Source organism: Penaeus vannamei, chromosome 11 (assembly GCF_042767895.1).
Source record: "Penaeus vannamei isolate JL-2024 chromosome 11, ASM4276789v1, whole genome shotgun sequence".
NCBI classification, from domain to species: Eukaryota; Metazoa; Arthropoda; class Malacostraca; order Decapoda; family Penaeidae; genus Penaeus; species Penaeus vannamei.
The window spans coordinates 4,553,721-4,571,220 of NC_091559.1; the positions used below are offsets into that span (position 1 = coordinate 4,553,721).

The 17,500-nt window shown below is 43.2% G+C and overlaps 1 protein-coding gene across 1 annotated transcript in view; it reads left to right on the plus strand.

The window, feature by feature from the left end:
* Ndg (Nidogen) overlaps positions 1-17,500 on the plus strand; it is a gene marked incomplete in the record, with an annotated part of 75,274 nt that overhangs the window by 27,831 nt on the left and 29,943 nt on the right. The window contains 5 exon segments of the mRNA XM_070126898.1: positions 1,178-1,253; positions 2,641-2,828; positions 5,163-5,288; positions 11,648-11,806; positions 16,098-16,477. Of these exon segments, the coding sequence (XP_069982999.1) occupies positions 1,178-1,253; positions 2,641-2,828; positions 5,163-5,288; positions 11,648-11,806; positions 16,098-16,477 (929 nt within the window).

The window sequence follows — 17,500 nt, forward strand, 5'->3', positions numbered from 1 at the left end:
TAGGAAGAGTATTGCAATTAAGGGATTTTTAAGTTTTTTTTTTTTTTTTTTTGTGTGTGTTTGAATAGGAGTGGGGGGGGGGGGGTGCTAGTACAATTAATGGACTTTTAAGATTTTTTTTTTCTTTTTCTTTGAGCGTATGTAATAGGAAGTGGGGGGGGGGGGGGTATTACAATGAAGGGATTTTTAAGATTTTTAAAGTTTTTTTTTTTGAGTGTTTGAAATAGGAAGAGGGGGTGGGGGTGCTAGTACAATTAAGGGAATTTTAAGATTTTTTTTGTTTGAAATAGGAAGGTGCTAGTACAATTAAGGGATTTTTAAGATTTTTTTTTTGTGTATGTAATAGGGAGAGGGTGGGGGGGGGGGGGATGTATGTTGTATGTGAAGGCTGTATGTGCGTTTATTTGTATGTGGATGGTTTATTTCTAAAGATAGAATGATAGTATGAATGGTTTATTGAAATAAAAATAAAATAAAAATCAAAAGTCAAATAATTTAGTATTTAGTTTTCCTTTTTGATTCTGAACATCCCCATAGGTAGATAGATAGATAGAGGTGAGATAGATGCATGGATAGACAGATAGATAAATAAACAGACAGACAAACAGACAAATATACATACATACATAGGTAGATAATTAGACAGATGGATAGATACACAGACAAACATACATACATACATACATACATACATACATACATACATACACACATACATACATACATACATGAGATAAGTCAGAATACACACCAAAACCCACACACATCACCCTAACACACAAAACAACACACAAAACAACAAACAAACAAACAAACAAACAAATAACAACAAAAACAACGACCCTCTAAGACTTCCCCCACCCTCAAAAAAAAAAAAAAAAAAAAATCCACCTTAATTTCCCTCCCTTAAAAAATATAACCCTTTTTAAAGAGACACTTTCGTCCCCCTTAATTTCTCTCCCTTAAAAAATATAACCCTTTTTAAAGAGACACTTTCGTCCCCCTTAATTTCTCTCCCTTAAAAGATATACTCCTTTCTAAAGAGACACTTCCGCCCCCCTTAATTTCTCTCCCTTAAAAGATATACTCCCTTTTAAAGAGACACTTTCGTCCCCCTTAATTTCTCTCCCTTAAAAAATATAACCCTTTTTAAAGAGACACTTTCCTCCACCCACAGAACCCGACCCCTGTGTTGAAGGGAGGAGAGAGTGCGGCCAGAACAGCCAGTGTGTTGTTGATGGAGATAATTACAGGTAAGATTTAAATATCCTCATCTCAACAAACAGGAAATTGCATATGTTGCAGGGAAGGTAGTTTATTATTTTTTTTTATTGTCAGTTTGTTCTTTTATCCTTCTGTTTTATATATATATATGTATATATATATATATATATATATATATATATATATATATATATATATATATATATATATATTATTTTTTTATTTATTATTATTTTTTTTTTTTTTTAACTTGAACTGAATATCATAAAAAAGAAAGAAAATATATCTATATATCTGTATCTATCTATCTACTCTATCTCTCTCTCTCTATATATCTATCTGACTATCTATCTATCTATTTGTCTATCTATCTATCTGTCTCTCTATTTATCTACCTATCTATTTATCTATCTCTAAATATCTATCTGTATCTATCTGTCTCTATATCTATCTGTCTATCAATCAATCAATCAATCTATCTATCTATCTATTTGCCTATCTATCTATCTGTCTATCTATCTATCTATCAATCAACCAATCTATCTATCTATCTATCTATTTGCCTATCTATCTATCTATTTATCTATCTATCTATCTACCTACCTATCTATCTACTTATCAATCAATCAATCAATCTATTTGCCTATCTATCTATCTGTCTATCTATCTATCTACCTATCTATCTACCTATCTATCTATCTATCAACCAATCAATCAACCAATCTATCTATCTATCTATTTGCCTATCCATCTATCTGTCTATCCATCTACCTATCTGCCTACCTATCTATCTATCTGTCTACCTATCTATCTACCTACCTATCTATCTATCTACCTATCCAACTACCTACCTATCTATCAACCTATCAATCAATCAACCAACCAACCAATCAATCTATCTATCTATCTGTCTATCTATCTATCTATCTACCTATCTATCTGTCTATTTATCAATCTATCAATCAATCAATCATTCAACCAACCAATCAATCAATCTATCTATTTGCCTATCTATCTATCTATCTAACTACCTATCTATCTATTTATCAATCAACCAACCAATCAATCTATCTATTTGCCTATCTATCTATCTATCTACCTATCAATCAATCAACCTATCAACCTACAATCAATCAATTAAACCTATCTATCAACCAATCAATCTATCTATTTGCCTATCTATCTATCTATCTACCTACCTACCTATCAACCTATCAACCAATCAATCAATCAATTAAACCTATATATCAACCTATCAATCAATCAACCAACCAATCAATCAATTAAACCTATCTATCAACCTATCAATCAATCAACCAATCAATCAATCAATTAAACCAATCCACCAACCAATCAATCAACCAACCAACCAACCATTCAATCTATCTATCCCTCCCTCCCTCCCTCCCTCCCCAGGTGCGTCTGCGAGCGGGGCTACGAGGAAGTCTACGACTCCTACGTCAACAAAGCCATCTGTCTGGACGTGAACGAGTGCAGTACCGGCCGGGACAACTGCCACCCCGATGCCGCCTGCGTGAACAGCCCCGGGGGGTTCGCCTGTTCTTGCAAGGAGGGTTTCGTCGGCGACGGGGTGGACTGCCAGAGTGAGTCGGCTTGAGGGGGTATTGGGAGGGGATGTTGGGAGGGGGGTGGGGTGGGGGGGGTTGGGAGGGGGTTGGGGCGTGAACAGCCCCGGGGGGTTCGCCTGCTCTTGCAAGGAGGGTTTCGTCGGCGACGGGGTGGACTGCCAGAGTGAGTCGGCTTGAGGGGGTATTGGGAGGGGATGTTGGGAGGGGGGTGGGGTGGGGGGGGTTGGGAGGGGGTTGGGGCGTGAACAGCCCCGGGGGGTTCGCCTGCTCTTGCAAGGAGGGTTTCGTCGGCGACGGGGTGGACTGCCAGAGTGAGTCGTCTTGAGATGGGGTGGGAAGAGGGGTTGGGGGTGGGGTGGGGAAGGGGAGGAAGGGGAGGGGTTGGGAGGGAGTTGGGGGGTTGGGAGGGGTGGGAGGGTTGGTGGGGTGGGGGGGGTTGGGAGGGGGCTGGGGGTGGGGCGTGAACAGCCCAGGGGGGTTCGCCTGCTCTTGCAAGGAGGGTTTCGTCGGCGACGGGGTGGACTGCCAGAGTGAGTTGTCTTGAGAGAGGGGAGGGTTGGGAAGGGTTGTGGGGAAGGGTTGGTGGGGTGGGGGGGGGTTGGGAGGGGGTTGGGGCGTGAACAGCCCCGGGGGGTTCGCCTGCTCTTGCAAGGAGGGTTTCGTCGGCGACGGGGTGGACTGCCAGAGTGAGTCGTCTTGAGATGGGGTGGGAAGAGGGGGGTGGGGTTGGGGGTGTGGGGAGGGGAGGAAGGGGAGGGGTTGGGAGGGGGTGAGGGGGTTGGGGAGGAGGTTGGGGGTATGGGGGTGGGGGAGGGTTGGGGGTTGGGGAAAGGGGTGGGGTTGGGGAAAGGGGTGGGGTTGGGAGGGGGTTGGGGGTGGGGCGTGAACAGCCCCGGGGGGTTCGCCTGTTCTTGCAAGGAGGGTTTCGTCGGCGACGGGGTGGACTGCCAGAGTGAGTCGGCTTGAGAGGGGGATTGGGAGGGGGTGGGGGTGGGTGGGGGGGGAGAGTGGGGTGGGGTTGGGAGGGGGTGGGGCGTGAATAGCCCAGGGGGGTTCGCCTGTTCTTGCAAGGAGGGTTTCGTCGGCGACGGGGTGGACTGCCAGAGTGAGTTGTCTTGAGAGGGAAGGGGGTGGGGAGGGGGGGGGAGGGGGGGGAATGGGGGTGGGAGGGGGTTGGGGGGGGGCGTGAACAGCCCCGGGGGGTTCGCCTGCTCTTGCAAGGAGGGTTTCGTCGGCGACGGGGTGGACTGCCAGAGTGAGTCGTCTTGAGATGAAGGGGGAGGGTTGGGAAGGGGGTGGGGGTTGGGGGTGGGGTGTGGGGGTGGGGTTGGGGGTGGGGTGTGGGGGTGGGGTTGGGGGTGGGGTGTGGGGGGGGGGGTGGGGGTAGGGCGTGAACAGCCCAGGAGGGTTCGCCTGTTCTTGCAAGGAGGGTTTCGTCGGCGACGGGGTGGACTGTCAGAGTGAGTCGTCTTGAAAGGGAGGGTTGGGAAAGGGTTGGGAAGGGGGGGTTGGGGGGTGAGTGGGTGGGGGGGGTGGGAGGGGGTTGGGGGGGTGGGGTTGGGAGTGGGGTTGGGGGTGGGGCGTGAACAGCCCAGGGGGGTTCGCCTGTTCTTGCAAGGAGGGTTTCGTCGGCGACGGGGTGGACTGCCAGAGTGAGTCGTCTTGAGAGGAAGGGTTGGGAGGGTTGGGAGGGTTGGGGGTGAGTGGGGGTGGGGGGGGGAGGGGTTGGGGGGGAGGGAGGGGGTTGGGGGGGATGGGGGTGTGGGGGGAGGGATGGGGGAGGGGTTGTGTGTTTGTTTGTGTGTGTGGGGGAGGGGTGGGGGGAGGTTATGTGTTTGTTTGTGTGTTGGGGGGGGGGATGTTATGTGATTATTTGTGTGTGTGTGTGTGTTTGTATATTTGATTGTGTGTGTGTGTGTGTGTGTGCGTGTTTGTATATTTGATTGTGTGTGTGTTTGTATGTATGTGTGCGTTTGTGTGTTTGTTTTTGTTTGTGTATGTGCGTGTTTGTGTGTGTGTGTGTGTGTGTTTGTGTGTGTGTGTGTATGTGTGTGTATGTTTATGTGTGTTTGTTTGTGTATATGTGTGTGTGTTTGTGTGTGTGTTTGTTTGTGTGTGTGTGTTTGTGTGTGTGTGTGTGTGTTTGTTTGTGTATATGTGTGCGTGCGTGTGTCTGTGTGAAAGAGAGAGAGAGAAAAAAAAAGATAAAGCGTAGAGAAATAGAGAGAACAAAACAAAAAAAAAAACAAAAAAGAGAAAAAAGACAAAAAAAAAAAAAAAAAAAAAAACTCAAGACTCCAACTCAAAAATCCCTCTCCCTCTCCCTCTCCACCCTCCCTCCCCCAACAGGAGAAGCCAGCTGCGGCAGGATCCCGTGTGACCCCAACGCCGTCTGTGACCTGAGAGGACCGACCCCGCGGTGCGTGTGTCGCCCTGGCTACGTCGGAGATGGGTTCGTCTGCGGCCTGGACCAAGGTGTGTTGTTGTTGTTGTTTTTTTTGTTGTTGTTGTTGGTGGTGGTGGTGGTGGTGTTGTTGGTGGTGTTTTTGTTGTTGTTGATTTTGTTGAGATGGATTCGTCTGCGGCCTGGACCAAGGTGTGTTGTTGTTTTTTGTTGTTGTTGTTTTTTGTTGCTATTTTTGTTGTTGCTGCTGCTGCTGTTGCTGTTGTTGCTGTTTTGTTGTTGTTATTGTTTTTGTTGTTGTTTTTGTTGTTATTGTTTTTGTTGTTGTTGTTCCTATTTTTGTTGTTGTTGCTGCTGCTGCTGTTGTTGTTGCTGTTTTTGTTGTTGTTATTGTTTTTGTTGCTATTTTTGTTGTTGATATTGTTTTTGTTGTTATTGTTTGTGTTCCTGTTTTTTGTTGTTATTGTTTTTGTTGTTATTGTTTGTGTTGCTGTTTTTTGTTGTTATTGTTTTTGTTGTTGTTATTGTTTTTGTTGTTGTTATTGTTTTTGTTGTTGTTATTGTTTTTGTTGTTGTTATTGTTTTTGTTGTTGTTATTGTTTGTGTTGCTGTTTTTGTTGTCATTGTTTTTGTTTCTGTTTTTGCTGTTGCTGTTGTCGTTATTGTTTTTGTTGCTGTTTTTGTTGCTGTTGTTGCTGTTGTCGAAGTTATGCCTCATCTCTCTCCTGACAAAAGACAGAAGACAAGAGATTCTTAAGGAAACCTTTCAACAAAATCACCACTCCACTTTAAAGATTTCTTACCCCCTAAAATAAGAAAATTAAAGATTTAAAGATTTAAAGATTTCTTACTTAGACATTTCTTACCCCCTAAAATAAGAAAATTAAAGATTTAAAGATTTAAAGATTTCTTACCCCCTAAAATAAGAAAATTAAAGATTTAAAGATTTAAAGATTTCTTACATAAAGATTTCTTACCCCCTAAAATAAGAAAATGAAAGATTTAAAGATTTAAAGATTTCTTACTTAAAGATTTCTTAGACCCTAAAATAAGAAAATGAAAGATTTAAAGATTTAAAGATTTAAAGATTTCTTAGCCCTTAAAATAAGAAAATTAAAGATTTAAAGATTTAAAGGTTTCTTACTTAAAGATTTCTTACCCCCTAAAATAAGAAAATTAAAGAGATAAAGATTTAAAGACCTTACTTAAAGATTTCTTACCCCCTAAAATAAGAAAATTAAAGATTTAAAGATTTAAAGATTTCTTACCCCCTAAAATAACAAAATTAAAGATTTAAAGATTTAAAGATTTCTTACCTCCTAAAATAAGAAAATTAAAGATTTAAAGATTTCTTACCCCCTAAAATAAGAAAATTAAAGATGTAAAGATTTCTTACCCCCTAAAATAAGAAAACTAAAGATTTAAAGATTTAAAGATTTCTTACCCCCTAAAATAAGAAACAAAGATTTAAAGATTTAAAGGTTTCTTACTTAAAGATTTTTTACCCCCTAAAATAAGAAAATGAAAGATTTAAAGATTTAAAGATTTCTTACCCCCTAAAATAAGAAAATGAAAGATTTAAAGATTTAAAGATTTCTTAAAGATTTCTTACCCCCTAAAATAAGAAAATGAAAGATTTAAAGATTTAAAGATTTCTTACTTAGAGATTTCTTACCCCCTAAAATAAGAAAATGAAAGATTTAAAGATTTAAAGATTTAAAGATTTCTTACCCCCTAAAATAAGGAAAATTAAAGATTTAAAGATTTAAAGATTTCTTACTTAAAGATTTCTTAGCCCCTAAAATAAGAAAATGAAAGATTTAAAGATTTAAAGATTTCTTACATAAAGATTTCTTACCCCCTAAAATAAGAAAATTAAAGATTTAAAGATTTCTTACATAAAGATTTCTTACCCCCTAAAATAAGAAAATTAAAGATTTAAAGATTTCTTACTTAGAGATTTCTTAGCCCCTAAAATAAGAAAATTAAAGATTTAAAGATTTAAAGATTTCTTACTTAAAGATTTCTTAGCCCCTAAAACAAGAAAATTAAAGATTTAAAGATTTAAAGGTTTCTTACTTAAAGATTTCTTACCCCCTAAAATAAGAAAATTAAAGATTTAAAGATTTAAAGATTTCTTACCCCCTAAAATAAGAAAATGAAAGATTTAAAGATTTAAAGATTTAAAGATTTCTTACCCCCTAAAATAAGAAAATTAAAGATTTAAAGATTTAAAGATTTCTTACTTAGAGATTTCTTACCCCCTAAAATAAGAAAATTAAAGATTTAAAGATTTAAAGATTTCTTAAAGATTTCTTACCCCCTAAAATAAGAAAATTAAAGATTTAAAGATTTAAAGATTTCTTACTTAAAGATTTCTTACCCCCTAAAATAAGAAAATGAAAGATTTAAAGATTTAAAGATTTAAAGATTTCTTACCCCCTAAAATAAGAAAATTAAAGATTTAAAGATTTCTTACCCCCTAAAATAAGAAAATTAAAGATTTAAAGATTTAAAGATTTCTTACTTAGAGATTTCTTACCCCCTAAAATAAGAAAATTAAAGATTTAAAGATTTCTTACCCCCTAAAATAAGAAAATTAAAGATTTAAAGATTTAAAGATTTCTTACCCCCTAAAATAAGAAAATTAAAGATTTAAAGATTTAAAGATTTCTTAAAGATTTCTTACCCCCTAAAATAAGAAAATTAAAGATTTAAAGATTTAAAGATTTCTTACTTAGAGATTTCTTAGCCCCTAAAATAAGAAAATGAAAGATTTAAAGATTTAAAGATTTCTTACCCCCTAAAATAAGAAAATGAAAGATTTAAAGATTTAAAGATTTCTTACCCCCCTAAAATAAGAAAATTAAAGATTTAAAGATTTAAAGATTTCTTACCCCCCTAAAATAAGAAAATTAAAGATTTAAAGATTTCTTACTTAGAGATTTCTTAGCCCCTAAAATAAGAAAATTAAAGATTTAAAGATTTAAAGATTTCTTACTTAGAGATTTCTTAGCCCCTAAAACAAGAAAATTAAAGATTTAAAGATTTAAAGGTTTCTTACTTAAAGATTTCTTACCCCCTAAAATAAGAAAATTAAAGATTTAAAGATTTAAAGATTTCTTACCCCCTAAAATAAGAAAATGAAAGATTTAAAGATTTAAAGATTTAAAGATTTCTTACCCCCTAAAATAAGAAAATTAAAGATTTAAAGATTTAAAGATTTCTTAAAGATTTCTTACCCCCTAAAATAAGAAAATTAAAGATTTAAAAATCTAAAGATTTCTTACTTAGAGATTTCTTAGCCCCTAAAATAAGAAAATTAAAGATTTAAAGATTTAAAGATTTCTTACTTAGAGATTTCTTAGCCCCTAAAATAAGAAAATGAAAGATTTAAAGATTTAAAGATTTCTTACCCCCTAAAATAAGAAAATGAAAGATTTAAAGATTTAAAGATTTCTTACCCCCCTAAAATAAGAAAATTAAAGATTTAAAGATTTAAAGATTTCTTACATAAAGATTTCTTACCCCCTAAAATAAGAAAATTAAAGATTTAAAGATTTCTTACTTAGAGATTTCTTAGCCCCTAAAACAAGAAAATTAAAGATTTAAAGATTTAAAGGTTTCTTACTTAAAGATTTCTTACCCCCTAAAATAAGAAAATTAAAGATTTAAAGATTTAAAGATTTCTTACCCCCTAAAATAAGAAAATTAAAGATTTAAAGATTTAAAGATTTAAAGATTTCTTACCCCCTAAAATAAGAAAATTAAAGATTTAAAGATTTAAAGATTTCTTACTTAGGGATTTCTTACCCCCTAAAATAAGAAAATTAAAGATTTAAAGATTTAAAGATTTCTTACTTAAAGATTTCTTACCCCCTAAAATAAGAAAATTAAAGATTTAAAGATTTAAAGATTTCTTACCCCCTAAAATAAGAAAATTAAAGATTTAAAGATTTAAAGATTTAAAGATTTCTTACTTAGAGATTTCTTACCCCCTAAAATAAGAAAATTAAAGATTTAAAGATTTCTTAAAGATTTCTTACCCCCTAAAATAAGAAAATTAAAGATTTAAAGATTTCTTAAAGATTTCTTACCCCCTAAAATAAGAAAATTAAAGATTTAAAGATTTCTTAAAGATTTCTTACCCCCTAAAATAAGAAAATTAAAGATTTAAAGATCTAAAGATTTCTTACTTAAAGATTTCTTACCCCCTAAAATAAGAAAATTAAATATTTAAAGATTTAAAGATTTCTTACTTAGAGATTTCTTACCCCCTAAAAATAAGAAAATTAAAGATTTAAAGATTTAAAGATTTAAAGATTTCTTACCCCCTAAAATAAGAAAAATCACCCATGACTTAACCCTTTCGATACGGACGGTCAATGGAGGAGAGTCTACCATGGCACTGTTCATGTGGTGTTGATTTTATGGTGTCATGGTGTTGATTTTGCAATGGAGTGCAACATGGAAGAGGCTATCTTTATGCCTCGTGATGGAGTGTATGTTGCAGCCAAAATCTTGCGAGAAGTTTGCTGTGGTGTTGCTGTAGGGGTAATATATCATGATAGTGATGATAGAGGTGGTGGTGGTGATGGTGGTGATGGTGATGATGGTGGTGGTGGTTATGGTGGTGATGGTGATGGTGATAGGGATGATAGAGGTGGTGGTGATGATGATAGTGATGATGGTGGTGGTGGTTATGATGATGGTGATGATAATGATGATGATGGTGATGATGCTGATGGTGGTTATGATGATGGTGATGATGATGATAGTGATGATAGAGGTGGTGGTGGTTATGGTGATGGTGATGGTGATGATGATGGTGATAGTGAGAATAGAGGTGGTGGTGGTTATGGTGATGATGATGGTGATGATAGTGATGATAGGAGTGGTGGTGGTTATGATGATGATGGTAGTGAGGATAGAGGTGTTGGTGGTTATGGTGATGATGATGGTGATGATGATGATAGTGATGATAGGAATGCTGTTGGTGATGATGGTGATGATGATGATGATAGTGATGATAGGAGTGGTGGTGGTTATGGTGATGGTGATGATGATGATGGTAGTGAGGATAGAGGTGTTGGTGGTTATGGTGATGATGATGGTGATGATGATGATGATAGTGATGATATTGATGATGGTGTTGATAGTGTGGTGATGGTGATGATGATGGTGATGATGGTGGTTATGGTGATGATGATGATGGTGGTGATGATGATGATGATGGTGATGATGAAGGTGGTGATGATGGTGATGATAATGATGATGATGATAGTGATGATAGAGGTGGCGATGGTGGTGATGATGGTGATGATAGTGATGATAGAGGTGGTGGTGGTTATGGTGGTGATGATGATGTTGATGGTGATGATGATGGTGATGATGATGATAGTGATGATAGAGGTGGTGGTGGTTATGGTGATGATGATGGTGATGATGATGATGTTGGTGATAATGAGGATAGAGGTGGTGGTGGTTATGGTGATGATGATGGTGATGATGATGATGATGATGGTAATGATGATGATGATAGTAATGATAGAGGTGGTGGTGGTTATGGTGGTTATGGTGATGGTGATGATGATGATGAAGATGAAGATGATGATGGTGATGATGATAGTGATGATAGAGGTGGTGGTGGTTATGGTGGTTATGGTGATGATGGTGATGAAGATGATGATGGTGCTGCTGATGATAATGACAATGCTAATAATAATAACAATAATGACAAAGACAATGATAACGATAACGATGCCACAATCGATAAGCCCGACCCCAATAACTCGACCCCCCCCCCCACCATACCACGACACCACACCTAACCCCCCACCCCCACCCCCTCCCTCCCACCACCACCCTCCCTCCTCCAACTTTTTTTTTTTCTTTTTCTTCTTCTTTCTTCTCGAACCCCCCCCCCCTACCACGACACCACGACCCACACCTCACCCCTCACCCCCACCCCCCTCTCTCCTCCCACCTTTTTTTTTTTTCTCTCTCTCTTCTCTCGACCCCCCCCCCCACCACCACCACCACGACCCACACCTAACCCTCCACACCTAACCCCCCTCCCCTCCTCCACCCCTCTCTCTCCTCCCACCTTTTTTTTTCTTTTTTTCTTCTCTCGAACCCCCCCCACACCTAACCCCCCACCCCTCCCACCCCCCACCCCACCCCACCCCCCTCCCTCCTCCCCACCTTTTTTTTTTCTTTCTTCTTATTCACTCCTCCCACCTTTTTTTCTTCTTTTTCTTTTTCTTCTCTCCTCCCACTTTTTTTCTTTTCTTTTTCTTTTCCTTCTTCTCTCCTCCCACCTTTTTCTTTCTTCTTCTTTCTTCTCTCCTCCCACCTTTTTCTTTTTTTCTTTCTTTTCTTTTCTTCTCCTCCCACCTTATTTATTTTTCTTCTTCTTCCTTCTCTGCAGGGGAGAGCCTCGTCGACCAGCAGCGGGAGTGTGTCAACGCCGACATCTGCAGCCTCTACGCCGACTGCCTCTACGACGACCAAGTGCGCGGATTCCGCTGCGTTTGCGCCGCGGGATACGTGGGCGACGGACTCAGCTGCACGCGCGAAGGAGCGGGAGGTAGGAGGGTGGGGAGGGGAGGGCGGAGGGAAGGGGAAGGGGAGGAAGGGAGGGGAGGGGTGGGAAGGGAGAGAGGGAGGGAAGGGGAGGGTGAGGGGGAGGGAAGGGAAGGGGAGGGGGAATGGGGAGGGGAAGGGGAGGGGAAGGGAAGGGGTGGGGAAGAGAGGGGAAGGGGGAGGGAGGGGGTAGGGGAAGGGGAAGGGGAGGGAGGATGGCGGAGGGGGAGGGAAGGGTGGGCGACGGACTCAGCTGCACGCGCGAAGGAGCGGGAGGTAGGAGGGAGGGGAGGGGGGAGGGAAGGGGAGGGAGGGAAGGGGGAGGGGAGGGGAGGTAGGATGGATAGGTAGGATAGGACGGCGGGGGGGAGGGGGTAGGGGGAGGGGAAGGGAGGGACGGAGGGGAGGAGAGGGAGAGAGGGAGGGGAAGGGAGGGGAAGGGGAGGGAGGGAAGGGGAGGGTGAGGGGGAGGGAAGGGAGGGGAGGGAAGGGGAGGGGGAGGCAGGATACGTGGGCGACGGACTCAGCTGCACGCGCGAAGGAGCGGGAGGTAGGATGGAGGGGAGGGAGCGGAAGGGAGGGGAGGGGGAGAGGGAGGAGGGAAGGGAGGAAGGGAGGGAGGGCGGAGGGAGCGGGAGGGGAAGGGAAGGGGAGGGGGAGGCAGGATACGTGGGCGACGGACTCAGCTGCACGCGCGAAGGAGCGGGAGGTAGGAGGGAGGGGATGGGAGGGCGGAGGGTGGGGGGGAAGGAAGGGGAAGGGGAGGGAGAGAGGGTAGGAGGGAGAGAGGGAGGGAGAGAGGGAAGGTAGGAGGGAGGGGAGGGAGGGGGAGGAGGAGGCTGGATACGTGGGCGACGGACTCAGCTGCACGCGCGAAGGAGCGGGAGGTAAGATGGAGGGGAGGGGAGGGAGGGAGGGAGGGGGAGGGAAGGGGAAGGAGGGTAGGGGAAGGGAGAGAGGGGAGGGGGAGGGGAAGGAGGAGGGGGAGAGAGGGGAGGGGGAGGGGAGGGAAGGAGGGGGAGGGGAGGGAGGGAAGGGAAAGGGAGGGGGAGGGGGAGGAAGGGGAGGTAGGGGACGGACTCAGCTGCACGCGCGAAGGAGCGGGAGGTAGGATGGAGGGGAGGAGGAGGGAGGGGAGGGGAGGAGAGGGGAGGAGAGGGGAGGGGAGGGAGGGGTAGGGAAGAGAGGGAGAGAGGGAGGGGAGGGGAGGGGGAGGCAGGATACGTGGGCGACGGACTCAGCTGCACGCGTGAAGGAGCGGGAGGTAGGATGGAGGGGAGGGAGGGGGAGGGGGAGGGGGAGGGCTGAGGGGCGGGGAGGGAAGGGAGGGGGAGGGGGAGGGCTGAGGGGCGGGGAGGGAAGGGAGGGAGGGGGAAGGGGAGGGAGGGGGAGGGAGGGGGAGGGGGAGGCAGGATACGTGGGCGACGGACTCAGCTGCACGCGTGAAGGAGCGGGAGGTAGGATGGAGGGGAGGGGAGGGGAGGAAGGGAAGGGGAGGGGAGGGGAGGGGAGGGGGAGGGGAAGGGAAGGGGGAGGGGAGGGGGAGGCAGGATGCGTGGGCGACGGACTCAGCTGCACGCGCGAAGGAGCGGGAGGTAGGAGGGAGGGGAAGGAGGGGGAGGGTGGGGGAGGGCGGAGGGGAGGAGAGGGGAGGGGAAGGGGAGGGAAGGGGAGGGGGAAGGGAGGGGAAGGTAGGAAGGGAGGAGGGCGGAGGAGAGGGGAGGAGAGGGGAGGGAAGGAGGGGGAGGGTGGGGGAAGGGAAGGGGAGGGGGAGGCAGGATACTTGGGCGACGGACTCAGCTGCACGCGCGAAGGAGCTGGAGGTAGGATGGTGTTAAGGAAGGGGAGGGGAGGGCGGGGGAGGGGAGGGGAGGGGGGAGGGAGGGAGGGGAAGGGGAGGGAGGAGAGAGGGAAAGGGAGGGAGGGAGGAGAGGGAGGGGAGGGAGGCTGAGGGGAGGGCGGGGGAGGGGAGGGAAGGGAGGGGAGGGATGGAGAGAGGGGAGGGAGGGAAGGGAGAGGAGGGAGGAAGGAAGGAAGGAAGGAAGGAAGGGGGTGTTGATGGTCCCGAAAGCTATCATTTCTCGTGCCTTTAAAAGCTCTCCTTTTCTTTAATTACATTCCCCCTTAAACCTTTCGCCTTTCCATACCACCAGAAATTTCTCAAACATAAATCCTTCTCTCGATTTTTTTAAAGCAATTCCGTGCGTTTTCCTTTGATAAATTCCAAAAAAACTTTCCCTTTCTCTACCATTGGACATTTCTCACGCCCTATCCTATCCTTTTTTCATAAGTCCTCTATCGGCCGGTTTGTAAGAATTGCACAAGGCCCGACCCAAAGAATATTCGTATACTTGACAGGCATAAATAAAGAAATAAATGCATATTTATCAGTCTAGACATGTATATCAACCCGGTAAATAGATGGTTAAATGTATATCTATCAGATATATAGACAGATATGCCTTTATTTCTGCATCGGTATTTATGAGAATTCATTGGATCGGGCCTGTCACAGTTTTAATTAACAAACCGGCTGTATGTCTCGTTTTCTTTGAGTAAATTGGCTGTATGTCTCGTTTTCTTTGAGTAAATTCTCTTAAACCTTTCGCTTTCTCCATCTTTAGAAATTTCTCATTCCTTACTCTGTTCTTATTTCATAAATCCTTCTCTATGTCTCTTTTTCTTTTAGTAAATTCCTGTAAACCTTTTGCTTTCCACTGGGAATTTCTCACGCCCTTGCCCTGTTCTCATCTCGTAAATCCTCCTCTATAAATGTATGTATATATATATATATATATATATATTTTTTTTTTTTTTTTTTTTTTTTTTTTTTTTTTTTTTTTTTTACTAAATTTCCTTAAACCTTCCGCCTTCCACTGGAAATGTCGGTAATTTTCTATATTACGTCCGCATGACCGATATCGACGATTTTGGTATCGTTGGATTCCTCTCACTCTCCACATTGCAAATATATAGTTTTTATTGCGCGCTAACCCCCCGTTAGCGACAAACTTGGTCCCGATTGCGGGGGCGACGATGTCGGAGCGCCGGACGTAATATAGAAAATTAGCCTAATAATTTAACCTCACTGTGAAAATAATCATAGTTATTCACATGACTTAACATTGCAGGGGGCTGCGCCCCCTGCAACCCCCCTGGGGGGGCTACCGCCCCCCAACCCCCGCCTAGGAAACAAAACCTCCACCACGTATTCACGGCAGGATAGAGCGCACACGAACTTGATGCGGAGCCGATAACCTACAATAACCTAGGATTTTTAAGGTACTAACCTGATTTTATTAATGCCGCTAATTACTAGGGAGGGTGCTCCTTTGCCGCAAAATGTGAAGGAGGCAGGGTGCTTTGAGATTGCGCAAAGAAAGAGCCCACGAACATCGAAGCAGACCAGTCACACCTCTGCCTCTTCTGCTTCCTGACCGCCACGGCCCTATGACACCTGAATCTTTTCTTCTTCAGGTCTAGGCGTGCTGGCTGCCCGCACCTGCCGCAATCTTTCTCACGACGGAGGCCGTGGCGGAAGCACATATCTAGCATTTTTTCTTGGCTAATGGCAATCTCGCGCAGAAAATCCGTCTCGGAGTACGAGCACCCTCCACACTCGGCCATCGCGGCGACTATGACTGACTTCTGAACGCGACGGTTATTTCGGTTAGGAATACGAATGTCGTTATTCCAGAGGAAGGGAAACTCGACTTTGAGGCCATCGGTGTAACATCGAAAAAGGCGCAAAACCCGCTGATGAGGGCGGGCCACCGTGTTTATCCTGATTATACTACAATCGTCTCTATATACAATGCTGACTATAATAAGGTTAATATGCTGATTCAGTGAGAATCTTACGAGGTAATACGCCCCCTGCTCCGACATCGACGATGATTGTGTAACGCTCTAGCCTGCCGTGAATACGTGGTGAAGGTTTTGTTTCCTCGGCGGGGGTTGGGGGGCGGTAGCCCCCCCCCCAGGGGGGGTCGCAGGGGGCGCAGCCCCCTGCAATGGAAAGTTATGTGAATAACCATGGTTATTTTCACTGTGCGTTATATTATTAGTGCTATTTAACCCCGCATTTTCCCTGGAACCTTTCATGCCCTCCTCTGGTATCGGGGCCAAGTTTGTCGCTAACGGGGGTTTCCGCGCAATAAAAACTATATATTTGCAATGTGGAGAGTGAGAGGAATCCAACGATACCAAAATCGTCGATATCGGTAATGCGGACGTAATATAGAAAATTACCGAAATGTCTCACGCCCTTGCCCTGTCTTCTCCCCCCCCCCCAGAGGCCTGCGAAACCTCCGCCGACTGCTCACCCGACGCCACCTGCAACGACACACCCGAGGGCCGCCGGTGCGAGTGCCAGGCGGGGTACTCCGGAGACGGCTACACCTGCACCGACCGAGAACTCACTCCCTACCAGCCGTACCAGCCGCAGGACCCTTACCAGCCCCTCGACCCGTATGCCGAGGGCGATTATGAGCAGCCCTACCAGCCTTACCAGCCGGAGCAGCCCTATCAGCCTTACCAGCCGGAGCAGCCCTATCAGCCTTACCAACCGGAGCAGCCCTATCAGCCTTACCAGCCGGAGCAGCCGTACCAACCTCGCCAGCCGGAGGAGCAGCCTTACCAACCTCAAGTCCCCCAACAACCATTGGAATCTGAGGTAGATATGGATCTTATTTTGAAGCCTTAAAGAGGAGTAAACAATTGGATAATATAATTTCCTCTGATCACTAAAGTCCACAACAAGTATTATTCATGACAGTCTTAATTCTTGACAAGCATAGTTCATCACAATCTTAATTAACGACACGTATAGTTCATGACAAGTATAGTTCATGACGTATAGTTCATAACAAGTATGGCTCATAACAAGTATAATTCATGACAAGTATAGTTCATAACAAGTATAGTTCATGACAAGTATAGTTCATGACAACCATAATTCACTGCGTGCATGCCAATGTAAGAAGAAAAATACTCATACAGACAGATATTCTACTAAAAGAACAGTTTATTCAGCCACAAACGTAACTTTGTTTTAACCCCTTCCAAGCGTGATTTATCAGTATATATAATCATTGTTATTAGTATATGCTCTATCCTTATAGTGAGTTATATATATATATATATATATATATATATATATATATATATATATATATATATATATATATATATATATATATATATATATATATATATATATATATATATATATATATATATATATATATATATATATATGTTATCCTTACATATATTGAAAAACTTCAAATGATAGTGAATAATACAATTGAATTTAAAACTGTCTGAAAAGCACACAGACATACACACACACACACACACACTCACTCACTCTCTCTCTCTCTCTCTCTCTCTCTCTCTCTCTCTCTCTCTCTCTCTCTCTCTCTCTCTCTCTCCCTCTGTCTCTCTCTCCCTCCCTCCCTCGCTCCCTCTCTCTCTGCATATATACACACTAATAGAAGGAAGAATCAACACTAGATTAAAATGATCTAGTCTCTAGCTCATGGACAACCCACCCATAAGCAGATCACAATCCGTCAGTAACTTTTCTTTTCACTCACTGACAAACGGAAAAAAATAAACACCAGCCAAAAACACACAAACCCGATTCAGACCAAATTCTATCTAATAGCTAGTAACTGATAACCGATAACTAATA